General features: G+C 39.3%; 4 protein-coding genes across 5 annotated transcripts; 2 read left to right on the top strand and 2 right to left on the bottom strand.

The window, feature by feature from the left end:
• Positions 1 to 812: 812 nt before the first annotated feature.
• On the top strand, positions 813 to 4,930 carry LOC126798083 (cytokinin riboside 5'-monophosphate phosphoribohydrolase LOG7). The gene is made up of 7 exons (XM_050524914.1): positions 813 to 976; positions 2,019 to 2,116; positions 2,828 to 2,858; positions 3,000 to 3,099; positions 3,306 to 3,376; positions 4,082 to 4,225; positions 4,595 to 4,930. Exons 1-7 carry the CDS (start codon positions 869 to 871, stop codon positions 4,688 to 4,690), a joined length of 648 nt encoding a protein of 215 aa, XP_050380871.1. The 5' UTR covers positions 813 to 868; the 3' UTR covers positions 4,691 to 4,930.
• Positions 4,931 to 5,890: 960 nt separating this feature from the next.
• LOC126800139 (uncharacterized) lies at positions 5,891 to 7,506 on the bottom strand. Of its 2 annotated transcripts, none has more exons than XM_050527426.1 (4): positions 7,136 to 7,506; positions 6,911 to 7,032; positions 6,768 to 6,831; positions 5,891 to 6,010 (listed from the first exon to the last, which is right to left on the bottom strand). In XM_050527426.1, the coding sequence occupies exons 1-3, from the start codon at positions 7,464 to 7,466 to the stop codon at positions 6,769 to 6,771; spliced, it is 516 nt and encodes a 171-aa protein (XP_050383383.1). In that variant the 5' UTR covers positions 7,467 to 7,506; the 3' UTR covers positions 5,891 to 6,010; position 6,768. The 2 variants fall into 2 exon arrangements, with proteins under 2 accessions (XP_050383383.1, XP_050383384.1); XM_050527427.1 differs by having other exon boundaries at positions 5,893 to 6,015.
• A 218-nt stretch (positions 7,507 to 7,724) lies between these two features.
• Positions 7,725 to 10,339, bottom strand: LOC126801067 (2-Cys peroxiredoxin BAS1, chloroplastic). Its single transcript, XM_050528521.1, has 7 exons — positions 9,998 to 10,339; positions 9,841 to 9,918; positions 9,678 to 9,759; positions 9,502 to 9,581; positions 8,533 to 8,658; positions 8,322 to 8,435; positions 7,725 to 8,164 (listed from the first exon to the last, which is right to left on the bottom strand). Exons 1-7 carry the CDS (start codon positions 10,190 to 10,192, stop codon positions 8,048 to 8,050), a joined length of 792 nt encoding a protein of 263 aa, XP_050384478.1. The 5' UTR covers positions 10,193 to 10,339; the 3' UTR covers positions 7,725 to 8,047.
• A 939-nt stretch (positions 10,340 to 11,278) lies between these two features.
• LOC126801066 (transcription termination factor MTEF1, chloroplastic) lies at positions 11,279 to 12,398 on the top strand. Its single transcript, XM_050528520.1, has one exon. The coding sequence runs from the start codon at positions 11,356 to 11,358 to the stop codon at positions 12,382 to 12,384; it is 1,029 nt and encodes a 342-aa protein (XP_050384477.1). The 5' UTR covers positions 11,279 to 11,355; the 3' UTR covers positions 12,385 to 12,398.
• Positions 12,399 to 16,278: the final 3,880 nt, after the last annotated feature.

Genomic DNA, 16,278 nt, shown 5'->3' with positions numbered 1-16,278 from the left:
AAAATCTAGAACTGAATCTCACCAAGTAAAACTATATGAGGAAGCACCAAAATTAGCAAAAGCATAAGCAGCTTGATTGTCCTCACGAAAAATATGGCTCGATCTAAATGCATTTGGGAGATTCGATGCAAGTAATTGGACATTTCCACATGAAGACTCTAAGGAACTAGATTAGGAAATTGTAGATAAAGAATAGTAAGAGGAGAGTACACCTCTAACCATATAAACTTCCCGTCTCTAACCCAAGCTAATTCAATAGCCTTAATGCCCGCCATGACTTCTGCATCAACTGAGTTAGGGATATCAAAAGTAGAAGAGAAAACACCTTAAACTGTACATATATAGTCTCTATAAACACCACCATAACCTGTCTTATTAGAACTATTTTTTCATGCTCTATCAGTATTAACTTTGATGAAACCAAAAAGAAGGGTTAACCAGTTCACCTCAATCACTCGAGGTGCCCGACAGCTTGCAACTAGCATCCATATTTTTAATTACATACAGCTCTTGAACATTATTAAATATGTAACGGAAAGACAACTGAGTAGATTTTTTCTCTCTAGGAAAAACAAGTTTCTAAGTTCTATTAAGCGGCCCAGCCATATAGAATTTATAGAATATAGTTATAGTCTCTCTCGGTCTCTCCAGCATAACATAAAAAAGGGGAAAATGTCAATTTACTTGGCCAGGGCGTTAGGCGCTATCGATATATAAACAAATACTCACTTTGATTTCATTCTCAACCATCCCCCCTTCTCTAAGATCATTATTCTCTAAGATCACAGAGAGAGAGAGAGAGAGAGAGAGGGAGAGAGAGAGAGAGAGAGAGAGGAATAGAGAGAGAGAGAGAGCGAGAAGGAGAGAGATGGAAGAGACAAACTCGAGATTCAATAGGATTTGTGTTTTCTGTGGTAGCAGTTCAGGCAAGAAAGTTAGCTACCAAGAAGCTGCTGTTGAACTCGGCAAGGAGCTGGTAATTACCACGAAAGCTGGTTCATTCATTTATTCAATCTTTCATTTTAGTTCCTTCTCCCTGGATCCTCTTTATTTTTCATTCGTCTATAAATTTCATCCTCATCTCTTCTGGGTTCCACTCCAAACATTTCATCAACAAAAACCCCTTTAAAATTTCAGCATCCAAATGGATCATGGTTGTGCTGATTAGGAACCTATTTCCCTCAAACAGTCGGCAAATGGTTTTGTAACTTTTGTTAGCCTTTCTCTACAGAGTTTCAAGTTTCCATCATGGGTGCATTTTGTTCATCAAGTTATGAAACGGGTAGAATTTGGCAACTCTTTTTCATATAGGAACACAAAGTTATAATTCTGTCACATCCTATCTCTTTGTCTGGATTCTCTTTATTTCCTTTTGTTGAACTTTTGCCATTGTTTTGTGTAATTTTCATATATCCTTTATGGGTCTTGCTGATCTGAAATGAGATCCTCATTGTCAAGATTGCTGGGTGTGAGTGACTGTTGCGTGTTTAATCAAACAAGCTCCCAACGTGGGCTTATGATTGTTGGTTTAGGCTTCAAATTAGGGTTTTAGTGTGGCATGAGAGAGAGAGAGAGAGAGAGTTGAGGTGCTAGCTGTAACAGGGCTGTCAGTTAAGCAGCCTTCTTGCATGATCTTAGTTTTTGATTTTTAAACCTCCTTAATAGTTTTTATTTAATAATTATCACAGGCTCCAGCTGCTTCTTAATTTCTCAACAAGGGGAACCAAACGTGCTCTCTCGAAATCATGAGTCCTTTTAAGCGTGTTCAGTTTTCACAGCCTTCCATTCTATCCCCCATGATTTTTGTTTATGGGGTTCCATGAAATATTATGACCATAACTTCACTCAACAGCTTCTATCTACTACTAGACTAGGGTTTTTTCTTGATTAATATTATTAATTACCATGTTCTCTGCCCAGCTTGTTCAATCAATCATGTTGATTTATTTTCTTCTGTGATGGATGAACTGGGTTTCTGACACGTGTGCATGGTTTTGGGTTTTTGATGTGTCTTGAAGGTGGATAGAAGGATTAACTTGGTGTATGGTGGTGGAAGCGTGGGGCTGATGGGTCTTGTTTCTCAGGCAGTTCATGATGGCGGGCGCCATGTCCTAGGGTTTGTATTTCCATATATATATATCTCTCTCTCTCTCTCTCTCTCTCTCTCCACTTACGTGCAATAGTTCTTGTTTTTCATCATTATTTTTCACTGGACAAACAAAAAAATGTTTTACATCGAAATGGTAGCATCATCTGTGTTTATATTGAACCACCATGCAGTGTAATACCCAGTTATCTATTATAAGGTGTGTGCTAAAAGGCAGACAACATATATAGGATCAAATGCTGTCCCAGATCATATAATAGAATTTCTGCATTCCTTTTTCTGTTCTTACGGAAAATTATTGTCTTCTAGGTATCCTGAACGTGGCACTAAAAAGAATTATAATGAGCACACTAGATCTGTTATAAACATTAATTTTTATTGTGTGTTTCAATTAGGGGGGTTTGGCTTGAAATGCTCGGATCAGTCTGGAGAAAGTTAAATCCCTTTACACTGTCGGTTCCTACCTGAAGTTCGGTTAGAAAGATAGACTGTAGAAAGTTATATCAATAAAAGTATGTCAACTTTTACTGACCCGTTTTAGAAATGGAAAACTGAACGCTTGGGCTTCCTGCAATGGAAGAATTTCTGGTCTTTATAGTCCAACACAATAACATGTGGATCCTCCTTTGGCCCTTGCTTGGTTGAAGGGTGCCCAAACTATTTTGTTTTTCTATATTGGCTGACAAATGCTCATGCCTCATGGTGTGTTTATTTTTGCAGAGTTATTCCCAGGACCCTAATGCCCAGAGAGGTAATATTCATAAACCTGTGTACTAAATTAGTTCTTAATTCTGAATAAGGGTTTTCTGGGGACAGGATCATGTGATTACAGTCATTACACTTAACAGATATTACATGACTAATAGGGTGAGCGTTTCTTAAATTATGGCAGATAACTGGTGAGACTGTTGGAGAAGTAAGAACAGTATCAGATATGCATCAAAGAAAAGCTGAGATGGCTCGTCAAGCTGATGCTTTCATTGCTCTCCCAGGTATACGTTTCATTTTTCATACATTGGAATAACTCTAATAAAATTTCAAAAAGGAAATGACTAGTGAAATATATAGATAACTATGTTAATGCAAATGGATGCCGAAAAACTCTGCACATATGAGCAATAGCTAGTAATTCGCGCATGCTTGGTTTTAGATACATACAGTATTCTCTATAGATATTAACTTGATTCAGTATCACCAGGTGGTTACGGCACCCTTGAAGAATTGCTTGAAGTCATTACCTGGGCCCAGCTTGGAATTCACCGCAAACCTGTAAGAATTTGTTCTCTTAACTATCCACAATGTTCTGGAATGCGAAATAATTAATAATTACGTGTATCATTCCAACCTTCCGAGGAAGCAACCACTCACATGCTGCCATGTACTTATGTTTGTTCGAGTGTAGTTGTGATGTCTCCAAGTTCGTTTCAAGCCCTTCTACTCCCTGATTATTAACCAATGAAATTTCAAATTAACTATATTTATCATGTTCCTTGTCTCCATGAATAGTTCTTATTATATATGCTATTATGGATATACAAGTTCATCATGTTTCTGAAGTACACGACTCTCTCATTCCATGCTATTTTGGTTTTTTTTTTTTACAACATGCTATTGAGTGGTATAGATGTAATGAAAAATTGTAGTTTCATATATAGATTAGAATAGAATCAATGCATGTGGGACTTGAGGGACTTAATTCTATTTCACATGGGAAGATAGCATAAGATTTGGCATTTGTTTTTGAGTTGGGTAATAGTCGTGCTATATGATTAGGTGGTTTGATTATTGGGAGGATCTCCGTTCAAATGGGAGAAAGGATTCTTGTGAGCTTAAAATAAGAGGTTGTTGGTCAAAGAAATAGTTCTTGGTCTTGTGAAAATGAGAACATACTTAATTAAATAGCATTCAAATAATATATGATACTAATTAAATGTAGATTTGGATATTATACTTAAGTTGGTATTATTTTTGTAGGTGGGGCTTTTGAATGTGGACGGCTACTACAATTCGTTGTTGAGTTTCATAGATAAGGCCGTTGATGAAGGTTTTATTTCTCCTACTGCGCGTCATATTATCGTGTCTGCTCCAACCGCCAAGCAATTGGTTAGACAACTAGAGGTAATTACTTCATACCTCAAAGTGTGATCATCACCGTGAGGAACATTTGAGCTGCATTCTTTTAGTATCATTGATGAGTGTCCGTCAATGACAACTATTCTGGTCTTGACCTAGCTAGCCCTCATATATTCCCAATCCTCGTGTGGTTCGGTCTAACAACTCCTTCCACAATATATATGCAAAGTCTACATGGATAATGAAGTGAAAACTGACAGAATAGTATTAGCTCATTTTGTTTTATCTTCATGCAATTGTAGTTGTATGGCTTTTATAGAAAATTACAAGATTAGCATAAATTGATACAGTTCTTATATGAAGAAACTAGCGTCATATATGATATTAATTTTCCATTTCTCTTGGCATAATCAGGAATATGTTCCAGAGTATGATGAAGTGACGTCCAAGTTGGTGTGGGATGAGGTGGACAGGATGAATTATGTGTCCGAATCGGGGGTCGCCACGTGAAAGATTGTTTGAATCAGCATGTCCCCGTTTTTGCATTAAGAAGTGTAGTGTATACATCATCAGGGTCGGAACTTTGGGTGTTTTTGTAGCCTGAGCCACAGAGAAGGCTGTACACTTCCTCTCAAAGTCTCTAATATATATTAATGTCCGAAGAAAAGAGTAGGATTAAGAACATTATTAATATCTTCGGTGGCTTTTCCTTTCTGTAAAACTATGAAGGAATCAATTTAAGTTTCTAAGTTCTACATATCTCATACGTACTTCATTTTATGTTACAACGCTTTCGACAGTGTGTACTTCTCAGAGTAGAATACTAAACATGTAAAGAAATACAAAAGTGGATGTTCGGTCATTGAATACAAAGTCCACAAAACTATACGTCCTTCATTCTCGCTTCAAATGCGTATCTATGGCGTCTCTGTCTGGTATAAATTTGTAGTACAAGTTCCAGGTTATTTCCGTTCTCAACTACAGAACCTCCAAGTGCTAACTATGATGTAATTAAAAACACACTAGGTAAAGAAGCTTTGAGTTGTGACTACAACATCCACTTTTCAAATTATATATGGACTCGGCTCCAACCAACATTGAGGAACCTGTTGTGAAAGCTCTTAGTTATTTTCTAAAGTGTGTTTCATGCATAGCATATTAAGACTTGTTATAGCAGCTAAGCAGCACAACAACTGAGTTGACAGATGACCCTTGACCAGTCCGAACAATGTTTAAATTTCATTTTACAACAAGAGGCATATCTAATTAGTTAGTCTAATTCTCCTTTTTGCATGGTTCTTTTGATAATTATGTTCATATAGTTAGTCTTATACTTCTTGCATTGTTGGCTCTCTATTTCTAAGATATTATTGTTAATTTTGTTAATAAAAGTGGTTGTCATCTAATCGGAAGGCAGTTTGTTGCTTGGTTTCTCAAACCAGATGGTGGCAGCATGTGAGGCACATGAATAATATAAATCTGGAACTGCACTTTGATAAGATACAGATCCAATGCAATCCAAACTATAAGATCCTAATCTTCAAGGGTCAACCAGAATATAGTCAAACAATCTAAGGCTCCTTTTGATCCTCTTTTGTTGGTAGAAAGACGAAATAAACCAAAATGAATCACAGTGGACAGAATCAGCTCTCTGCTGTAAGTGATTCGATCAACCGCTAGCATTCCCTGATCAACTACTATAGTCATATATAGATAACCTCATATACCTCGTCCTGGTATCTAGCTTTTGATCTAACATAGATAGCTTATATCCTAGCTCGTCGATGGTTTATATTTTTCAAGAATGCCAGGCATGCTGCCCTTTGTTTTCTGAGCTGGAAAAACAGAACAATGATTAGTTAAACATAATGGATTTAGATTTCTCAAAGAAAGAAAGTTGAAATTGGTTAGATTTAGTCGTTAATGGGATAATGATCGTGCGAACTTTGAACAAAATGTTCTCTAGTTGTAATGGCTTGAATCTTTCAGGTTGAACACACATTAGACAGATATGATTTTAGTCTTCTGAAGGCAACAGCTTGAATAGATAACGAAACAAAAGATATGGGTCAATTTTACAGATTCACAACTCATAGCAGTTTACAGTTGGCTTCATAAATATAATCAGCCCCTCTCTATATTATTTTTTTCATAATTTTTAGTGTTAATACGAAAACTGTGCACATTTAAGTTGTACATGTAGACCACTGAGGCTACTGAAGTGATGGGAAAGTATAGCCGTGGTGGAACTCATATATGTGTAATGTGTTCAAAATCATAATCACATCCACATATCAAGTAATACTCTCCTTCAAAAATTGAGTGATATATTGCAGGGAAGAGAATTGTACAAACAATTTCTGCCTACAAGGATAGCTTTTTAGTGCCTTGTTTGGGGTCCCTAATTGCAAGTTAATTGATCATTTTACAAGCTTCTGTATTGTCAGTAAGCTTCTCACTTATATATCTGAACGTCAACAGAGGAAGTGTGCAAATTTTTAGAAACAAAGCATATATGCGTCAACTTATATAAAACTGGAAAGGGAAAGCATGGCACGGCCAAAGAAGCTAGTGGTAGTGAATTTACCCTAAAAGTTTGCAGGGCTATCATCCAGTTGTTTCTCATCTTCTATATCTACCTCCAAAATTTCCTGAGAAAGAACTTATTTTTATTACTGAAAACAACAAGGCATTCATGCTCATTATAAATAGTGAGATACATAAACTCACTGGGATTCTCTTCTTGAGATAATTGGCCAGCCTAGCCAGAACAACGCTGCCTTCATGCCAAAACCGGCCTTTGAGACTGATCTTCACAAAGGGTCCATCAAGGTCAGCAAGATCAACTTGTCCTACAAACCATTCACCGAAGTCTAGGCTGATCAATTTTGCTTCTACAATATAACGAACAAAAGAGGACTAAATAAAATGTTGTCAGAAAAATAGGAGCTGTACCTGTCATGCCAACTGAAGCGTCAAAGAGGTGACCAAATTCGACTCTTGCATCGGCTAAGACCTGCCTGATGTTATCTTCAGTTAGGTCCAGAGGCTGTGAAGGCTGAGCTGCAGCTGCTGCTAATATGCTTGGAAATCTCTTGCTAGAGTTTGATCCTAGTGTTTCTGGGATTCTACAAATCCTTAAACTCTGCCATCGTGTGTGCTTGTAGTTCAGTTTGTTCAGGATTTGGGTGTTGGAGGCATGATGAAGAGTAACGGGCAAGACTGCTGTTGGGTTTGATCCCGTTATGGGGTGGTTCTGGTAATGAAGAACTCCTTGGACCCTCATCCCTCTCCTCCTTCCAAATCTTCTTGGAAAGAAATCACTACCTAATTCAGAAGGATCTAGCTATTGGATAGAGAAATTGATAAGGGCCACCTGTTTGAATGGATATAATTCACTGCCAAACTCCAACGTTAAATTATTGTTGCAGTGTATGCAACTACGCAGTTATGTTATATTTAGACTGCCTTCTTGAACAAGAACTAGTGAATAAATTTGGCAACCTTAATCTTTCGATTCTGTTTCAGATTGCGAAATACTGAATAACGAAAGAAAAGGTAAAGACTTTCATTCGCTTTCCACCTTACAATTTTCTGATAAGATAATGTTACACTGCATGGTTCCATAGTACTGCTGCTCTTACAAGTATGGCACAGTTGGACCATAACAATAAGGACATGCTAAAAGAAACAAAGGTGAGATGAACGAAATCGTATACTAGAATGCGCTGAAAACTGGGCAAGTTCAATACATTGGGTTTATTCTTCACATTCGCTGCTCAAAGTTCACCAAGAACTCTAGAATAGGACATTACACGAATACAAAACTCGTTTTACACCTTCCTATCTCACATAGATATGTTTCCACTATATTGCAGAGAAATACTCTTTGCTGAGCTTGGGGTCTGGCTTCATTGACTTCTCCCCAGGCTTCCACCCAGCGGGGCAAACCTCATCAGGGTTGTCCTGCACAAACTGCAAGGCCTGCAGGATCCAATCCATGCAAAGAAAAACACAGCGAAATAATCCAATTAAAACAAGCAATATCAACATAATTATGAACAAACTCTTAACATATACACACAATTTGGATGCCAAAAGTCATCCCAATTTCCATCTTGGCCTCAAAGAAACTGTTTACCTGTAGTGTTCTCTTGGTCTCATCTACGCTACGGCCGATGGCGAGATTGTTGATGGTGGAGTGTTGGATAACACCTTCCTTGTCAATGATGAAGAGTCCTCTCAGTGCAACTCCCTATCACAGCAAATCCAAAAAAAAATTTATAATCCAGATATCAAAATCACCCAAAATTTGTACTTCATTAAGTTCAGAACCAATTATCATATCATACCTGGTCTGGGATCAAAACACCGTAAGACTTTGAGATTGATTTGGTGACATCAGAGACCAATGGATACTTCAAGTCACCAAGACCGCCCGATTTCCTATCTGTTTGGACCCATGCAAGATGCGAAAACTACAAGAGAAAATGACAATGTAAGGCCAAGATAGTATCAAAGAGGAATGTTGGAACAATTGGATGTGGAAGTTTAGATACAGACACATGAGCAAGACAGTTATTTTAAAATTACGGAATCAAGAACACAGTTCCCTAGCCTTGCCAACCTTAGTTATTCCTTTTGGTCCAACCTTAGATATTATTTCTTGTAAGCTATTAATTTCCAACCTTATCTACAAGAGTAAGACATTCTTCTTTGCCAACACTGACAATTGGCCTTTTGGCTCAACCCAATGCAAATGTAACTTCTATTATGATTCCTAGTTGATAATCAGCAAATTCAACTGGTTAGTGTCAGTGTGTCACTATCGTCAAGGCTGACTTGATTCCTCACTTAGTCATATTGAATTACTGACTTTTGTAGAATGCAACAACAAATCCAAACATGAAACAAGTGAGTGTGAGTATGCAGAATATTGACTCTTCGTAATCCGCTAAAACAGGCCAGCAGATTGAACCAAGTTCTGACATGGAGAAATGCAGAGCATTGACCAACTGTGATATGCTACCACAAAGGAAACACTGAAAAATTCATCACATGTAGATACGCAGAATATTGACATTCTGTGCAAAAATACCCAAACATTGAACAATAAGGTATAACATGCGGATACATGGAATATTGACTCATTGCAATATGCTGCAGCAGACAAACTATGAAACAAGTCATAACATATGCATATGCGGAACATTGACTTTTTATGAAATGTCAACCGAACAAACCAGCAGGCAATTCCGATAATGCACTCTAAGATTAACAATGTACATTATAGAGACAGACAGAGCAGAAAATGAACATACCACACTGTCGATTGAAACACCCAAGATTTCAGTGTTGATTGCCTCAAACTCAGCATGGCGGTCACTGAAAGCAGTAATCTCTGAAAAACACATAGAAGTTAAATTCATCATCCAAAATCCCCCTGAAAACCTTTAACTTTGTAAGAATGAGTGCGAACTAGTCGAAACAAACAAACCTGTTGGGCAAACAAATGTGAAATCCAACGGATAGAAAAACAGAATCACATATTTCTTCCCAATGTAGTCAGACAATTTAACCTGAAATCGCACACCGTTTCAGTTTCAACAAACAGCAAAACTACATATCGGTATGAATTCATGAGAAAACGATACTCTCACATTGATGAACTCCTGGTCAAAAACAGCCTCGGCCTCGAAATCCGGTGCGACGTTGCCGACCAACGGGAGCTCCCCAGCCTGTTTACAAGGTAAAAAAACTAAACCAAATTAAACATGACGTCACAATCCATTAGGAAATTAGAGACTTAAAACTTACAGAAGCTTTGACGGCGAAGGTCTTGGCGGAGCGGGAGAGGGAGAGGGAGCGAGAGGCGGAGGGGAGGCGGAGGCCGGAGAAGGATTTGGAGAAAGTTAGGGTTCGGGATTGGGGCTTGGAGAAGGAGGATTTGGTGGAGGAGGAGGAGGAGAAGACGCGAGGGGTGGAGGAGATGAGAGCGGTGGAGGCAGCCATGGGATTGGAAGGTAGGTGAGAGACTGAGACTATCAGTCAGTCACAGTGAGTGTTGTTCTTCTTAAGGTGGAGAAATGGCAGGAGACGAGAGTGAGAGGATAAGTAGTACGAGGGTTTGGTGGACTGGGTTGAACCGGGCCAACCGGCTCCATATATTTTGGGCAACCGGAGATCTAGTCTCTTTTTTTTTTTTTTTTTTTTTTGGGTTTGCACCTCCATGTGTAGAGAAAAACTAAGTTTGCTATAGCCTATAGGATGAGTGAGATCTGTTGGAGATCATAAACAAAAGAAGCGGTAGTAGCATGAGCAGGAAAGGAGTCCAATACGACAACACCATAATCATGATAAAAATGTCGGAAATTGCTGAATCAGTTAGCGTTTTACAAAGTGGTGAAATGTACATAAATGGTACAATGGTGGGAGAGAGATGATTCATAGCACCGAAGTGCACTTATACAAACTTGAATGAACCATTAAATTACATTAAATAAATTTGGTTATTATATAAAAAATACACTATAACTCTAATGATTATGATTACATAATAAATGCTAGGTTTCATATAAAAGAAGAGGAGCAATACTTGGAACAAAATAATGTTTTGTCCAAACCGGTATGGCATATTCTTGTCAATGGTCTCCGTGGTTTAAACCGTTCAAACATTAGTTCCACATCAAAAGGTAATCTTTGCAAAAACCAAAGTGCAAGTATTTTAAGAAAGTTTGATGATAAAACTTTTGGAGAATGTCCAAACCTAAATGTATTTTTGGTTTTTTTTTTCTAACTCCAAAGGACAAGATTCAAGCTAGCTAAAAAAGAAATATTGTGTGAACTGTAAAATGAAAAGTAAAGTTCAGCTTCCCGACTAGACAGACACGCTAGAGTTGGGGCTGGGCCTTAACTCCAATAAGGTTCTCTGTTTGCTGTTTTGTACTTTTGTTTTGTTTTGCTGCTCAGATTAATTTAGTCACTTTGAGATAGCAAGCAGTCCTCACTGACCAATCAGAATGCCGAGACCAAATATTACAAATTGTTGGAGCAATTTAGGCCTTATCCTCACCACATCACTCATGTCCTCCCCTTTCTTCTTCTCCTCCTCCTCCCCCCTATCTCAGCCATGACCAGTTGCAGCACCACCACCAGCAACATCAACAACCATCCCAATGCAAGAAACCCACTTCCTCTCCACCTCCAACCCCAAACCCTTCTCCCTCCCCACCCCAAACCCAAACCCCAAATCCCAATTCCAATCCTCCTCCTCCTCCCACCATGACCCTTCCTCCTCCTTCCACCACCACCACTCCCCCAAAACCCCTCCCTTCCCTACTCTCTCCAAAACCAAAACCAAATCCCCTTCCCCCATCAAACCCCACTCCCCTCCTCCCCCCTCCGACTTCCACGACAAAGCCCTCTACCTCGACTCCATCGGCCTCGACCTCTTCTCCCTCCTCCACCACCACCCTCCCATCCTCTCCTTCCCCCTCCCCGACCTCAAATCCACCGTCCACTTCCTCACCTCCTTCGGCTTCTCCACCCTCGAGCTCCGCCGCCTCGTCGGCATGTGCCCCGAAATCCTCGCCTCCCGCGTCTCCGACATCGTCCCCGTCTTCACCTTCCTCCTCCGCGAGGCCCGCGTCAACGGCTCCGATCTCAAGCGCGTCATCAACCGACGCCCCAGGTTGCTCGCCTCCAGCGTCAAGCACCGCCTCCGCCCCACCCTATACTTCCTCCAGTCCATCGGCATTGCCGACGTCAACAAACACACCTCCCTGCTCTCCTGCAGCGTCGAGGACAAGCTCCAGCCCCGCGTCGACTACCTCGAGAAAATCGGGTTCTCTCGCCGGGACGCATTGGTCATGTTCCGTCGGTTCCCGCAGCTGTTCTGCTACAGCATTGAGCAGAACTTCGAGCCCAAGTTCAACTACTTTGTTGTCGAAATGGGGAGGGAGTTGAAGGAGCTGAAAGAGTTTCCCCACTACTTCTCATTTAGCTTAGAGAATCGGATTCGGCCGAGGCACCAGAGGTGTGTGGACAAGGGCGTCTGCTTCCCGTTGCCGGTTTTGTTAAAGACAAGTGAGGCCAAGTTCCGGGAGAGATTGGAGGTTTGTTGTAATTCTTCTATCCCCTTGAGAAGTTCTCCTTTGTGGTGTACAAATTCCATTTCTGATGATTTAAACAATGAAACAATATAACCTCATTTCCAACCCTTTTGCTTCTTATTTGGAGATACATGATTTGAGTTGGGAACCCCATTACACTTGGGGGAGTTGTAGATGAGAATAACTGGTATATAATTGTTACTGACATGTTGAATCACATTGTATACGGTTTATATTGTTAATATTGTTACTGCATTACGAACATCAGGGGAAGGTGGATTTAAGTTTAGGGTCTAATTAGTAGATTTAATCAAAGGGGAAGGTGGTTCGAGCTTTAATCACTTATTCACCTTACTAAATGCTAGTTGGATTGTGATGTTAAAATGTGGAGAAGTTTATTCTTGATGTCGAAATAGAATGAACAAAGACTGCAATGAAATTAGTCAAATTACCCCCTCAGTCTCACACGGCGGAGAAGTTAGAGCATGAGAAGAACAGAAATGTTTTAAGAACATGTTTTAAACAATGCGGAAATATTTGTTAAAGACGATTATATGTAAACTGTTAATCTATTGAATTTATAATCTATGAACCATTATCAGCTGTAGAAGCGCTATAGTTGATTATGGTTCATCATTTGCTAGGTTTTTGGATATTTTTTTAAACAGTGTCAACTGTCAACAAAATTTACTTGACCACGATTGAAATCTAAAGCTCTACGTTATCCCCAACCACTTTCACTTCTTGCTTAGATACTATGATTGCAGAACTTGTGTGCTGTGATTGCCTCGATCCCATTGTTGTCAGGCCTCAGACCTTGTGGTGTATCTTTATTTGAGCAACAAAAAACGAATAGGAGAGTTCGAGATCTTTTCCTAGGAGCATTAGGAGGCTACTCCTCCACTGGTCAACCATAAGACCAATTCCACCACCATCATCCTTGAAACTCTTCAGTCACCTCCCCCTTCTGTTCCTTTGGTTCGTTGCGGCTGCCACGGGGTTGACCCCTCTTCTTTGGATTGCCGGATTTTATAATCTTCAAGTTGCTTATGCCGATATTTTGACGTCCAGCTTCCTTGGACTCGGCTTGAAAGGAACCATTATCTCCAGACAATGCCTAGCTCGCTTGCTGAGCGATATACTCGGCGACTCCACTGCCTCCTCATGCGCACAACAAATTTAGGTCACTTGATAGCAATGGGAATTCAGGAATCTCCATAATAGTAACTTGATGTTTCTCTTGGGGAAGAGGAGCCGGCAAGATAGGAGTTTTCAGGATAGCTTGGCCATTAGCACGAAAAAATATTGCCGGAATTGTTCAGATAAAAGTAGCGTTGGCCAGAGTAGGTTGCTGCTTTTCTTCTTGTTCAGCCTGACATGGTTTGCATATGTGATTGATTGTTGGACAGGTTCTACAACGACCAAGCAGGCACTAATACTTGTATTCCACGACGATAACATCCTCAGGAGATACACGCAAACGCCAATTAAAGCGTAGAAGGTCGTAGAGAGGCAATGAGACCCTAGCCCTAACCGTATTGCGGTTCAAACTTCCCTGATCAACCTGCAACATCGGTCCAATGGTTTCCCTAACCAATCTTGTCCTAGCATATGTCGTAAGCCATCGGAACTTGCCTGATCTCTATTCAAATCCAAACAAAATCAAGGAGGATGACAATGATTTTAGAAAAAGCGTTGTAGTCGTTGAGCAAAATCATGGTGCGTCTGAAGCTCCATGGTCCCCTTCTTCTTTACCCCGTTAAGATTACATTCATTTGAGAAAGTAAAGAGATGCCTATATCCTCTATCTTGCACCTCCACCAGCGTGCTCATGACACCATATAGAGCGCACTCTCCTATGAAAGAGTCGAATGCGACGACGCATACAATGTTTAATTTCCCCCACCAAATAAAAAAACGCGGTGCCTATTTCATGTTTAACTTGTGTGACTATGTTATTGTGTGCGTTATAATTGAGTGTTTTCAACATGTTATAGGCGTTTAGAGCGTCTGAGATATAAAATTTATATTTGTTATATGCGAGCTGATTAATTGTAATAAGTTATGCATCCCTATGTAAATCTTTTTGTTCACCCACCAATTCTTTACTCAACGGTGTTATGAATGACGACATGTAGTGAATGAATCTTACTTTAGAAAAATATAGGACATGTTTACTAACTTGGAATTGAATTGAGAATTGATGGATTGATTCTGGATTGAGAGAATTTCATTGTTTACTAACATATTAACGAAATTGATTTAATGTGGGTCTCACCTCTTCATTAGGAATCGATTCCTGACAAACACCCTAACTTGATACAAAGAGGCCGGGGGAGGTGAGTATTATTTTTTGTTACCAAAACTACCCTAATGCAATTAAGAATATTTCCATTTTTTAAGGTAGAAGTTCATTCATTAATAGAACTTGCTGAAATTTAGGCAAGAACTACGCAGCACCAATGCACATGAAGTTGGCAGGGAAAATAACCAATTCATATGTAGGCATTCATAACTCATTACAAGATACTTCCGCTCGCATTTAAGCAAGTCTAATACAAACATTGGTTCTCATCTCTAAAATGCCAAATATTGCATGTACCATCACATGTCAAAAACACGCAATTGTTGCACAAGCAACAATACAAACACAACTAAGAAACATGACAAGCATTTATCAGACGTGAGTTAAAAAACATAACCCAATTTAAAGCTAACTCATTCCCTGTTGGGTTGGAAAACCAAGGCATTGGGCCAAACACCCCAAACTTTGACCCAGGCCCAAAGACCCATATCCAAGCCCTAGTTTTCCTCTTCCCTTCCATCGCCGCCGCTATCCAAGCCCTAGTCTGCCTCTTTCCTTCCATCAATACCAAAGAGGTGGCACTACTAAAAGAAACTTCCTTGCCGACTTGTCGCAACCACCTTTTGCACTGCCGATCCGCCGCTCCTCCCTAGGTTGTGGAAATCCAAAGAGGCGCGCCGCTGCTACTCACCAAACAGAACTAGATTCTTGCCGTTGCAACCCTTGGTTGGGTTTTGACAAACCCAATTATCCAATGACCAATTGAGACCTCGCGGCCCTCTGGTCCAAACTTCAATGAAATTCCAAACCACACACCTAAAAACAATCATCCCCCTTGAAGAGTAGATCAGAACCTCGCCTTGAAGCTGAAGACACCAACACTGCCTATTGTTGTCTTCGCCTTCTCTCCCAAAACCTCGCCGACACTGACTACCACCCCTGCCACCGTTGGAAGACGATTTAGGTACTGTAACATATCCGACGAAAGCCAAAGCCTATGTCGTAATCTTCTACTCGCAGCCTCAAACCCTAGAGAAAGATAGGGCAACACTTCTTTTGGTTGTTGTCTGCTTTAATCGTTCTTATGTATATATTATCCCCAATTGTGTAACAACTCTTCCTTATCTATTTTGTTCCTATGTTGTAGGACTAGAATATTTACAAATTATCTAACCCAAATTGAGAATATATATATTATTGTTAAAACCCAAAAATAAAACAATCACATATATTTTACAAGAGTTCTTCTATTTCCCTTTTAATATTCTCTATTTTTTTATTTATATATTGTAAAGGAAAAAAATTGGTGTAGTGATCTTTGTTGTCATTATGCTGTTAAAAATTGGTGTAGCATAATAACATTATTGGTAAGTTGAAGAAATAATGCTGTGTTTGGATAAAATAATCTTATTTTGATATAAATCTTATTTTCATGGAAATTTTATTTTCAAGAATATAAAATTCTAAGAATTAAGAATTCTTTTATTTGGATAGTATTCACTAGATTTAAAAAAAGGTTAGAATTGCATAGAAAATATTAGGAATTGGAGAATGACACCTCTTTTTCATGGAAAATAAACAGGGAAAACATGCTTTAAATTCTTATATTTTCCAATAAATAGTTTCCTTAGAATTTCAACCCAAATAGAATGAGGAATTTCAAATTTCTGGAATTTAATTAA

The sequence above is a fragment of the Argentina anserina genome, chromosome 6 (genome assembly GCF_933775445.1).
Source record: "Argentina anserina chromosome 6, drPotAnse1.1, whole genome shotgun sequence".
NCBI classification, from domain to species: Eukaryota; Viridiplantae; Streptophyta; class Magnoliopsida; order Rosales; family Rosaceae; genus Argentina; species Argentina anserina.
Note: the sequence above shows the minus strand (reverse complement) of the source record. Positions and strands in the feature narration are given on the sequence as shown.

Bases quoted from the DNA above. Each gene is read 5' to 3' on its own strand.
- LOC126801066 (XM_050528520.1), top strand. From the start codon at position 11,356: ATGCAAGAAACCCACTTCCTCTCCACCTCCAACCCCAAACCCTTCTCC.
- LOC126800139 (XM_050527426.1), bottom strand. From the start codon at position 7,466: ATGAGGGTCCAAGGAGTTCTTCATTACCAGAACCACCCCATAACGGGA. The intron at 7,033-7,135 runs GTACAGCTCCTA...AATGGTTTGTAG, and splicing joins CGCTTCAGTTGGCATGACAG to GACAAGTTGATCTTGCTGAC. The intron at 6,832-6,910 runs GTGAGTTTATGT...GTTCTTTCTCAG, and splicing joins ATCTCAAGAAGAGAATCCCA to GAAATTTTGGAGGTAGATAT.
- LOC126798083 (XM_050524914.1), top strand. From the start codon at position 869: ATGGAAGAGACAAACTCGAGATTCAATAGGATTTGTGTTTTCTGTGGT. The intron at 2,117-2,827 runs GTTTGTATTTCC...TTATTTTTGCAG, and splicing joins GGCGGGCGCCATGTCCTAGG to AGTTATTCCCAGGACCCTAA. The intron at 3,377-4,081 runs GTAAGAATTTGT...TTATTTTTGTAG, and splicing joins TTGGAATTCACCGCAAACCT to GTGGGGCTTTTGAATGTGGA.
- LOC126801067 (XM_050528521.1), bottom strand. From the start codon at position 10,192: ATGGCTGCCTCCACCGCTCTCATCTCCTCCACCCCTCGCGTCTTCTCC. The intron at 8,659-9,501 runs GTATGTTCATTT...TTTCTCTTGTAG, and splicing joins GTGTTTCAATCGACAGTGTG to TTTTCGCATCTTGCATGGGT. The intron at 8,165-8,321 runs GTAAACAGTTTC...TGGATCCTGCAG, and splicing joins AGACCAAGAGAACACTACAG to GCCTTGCAGTTTGTGCAGGA.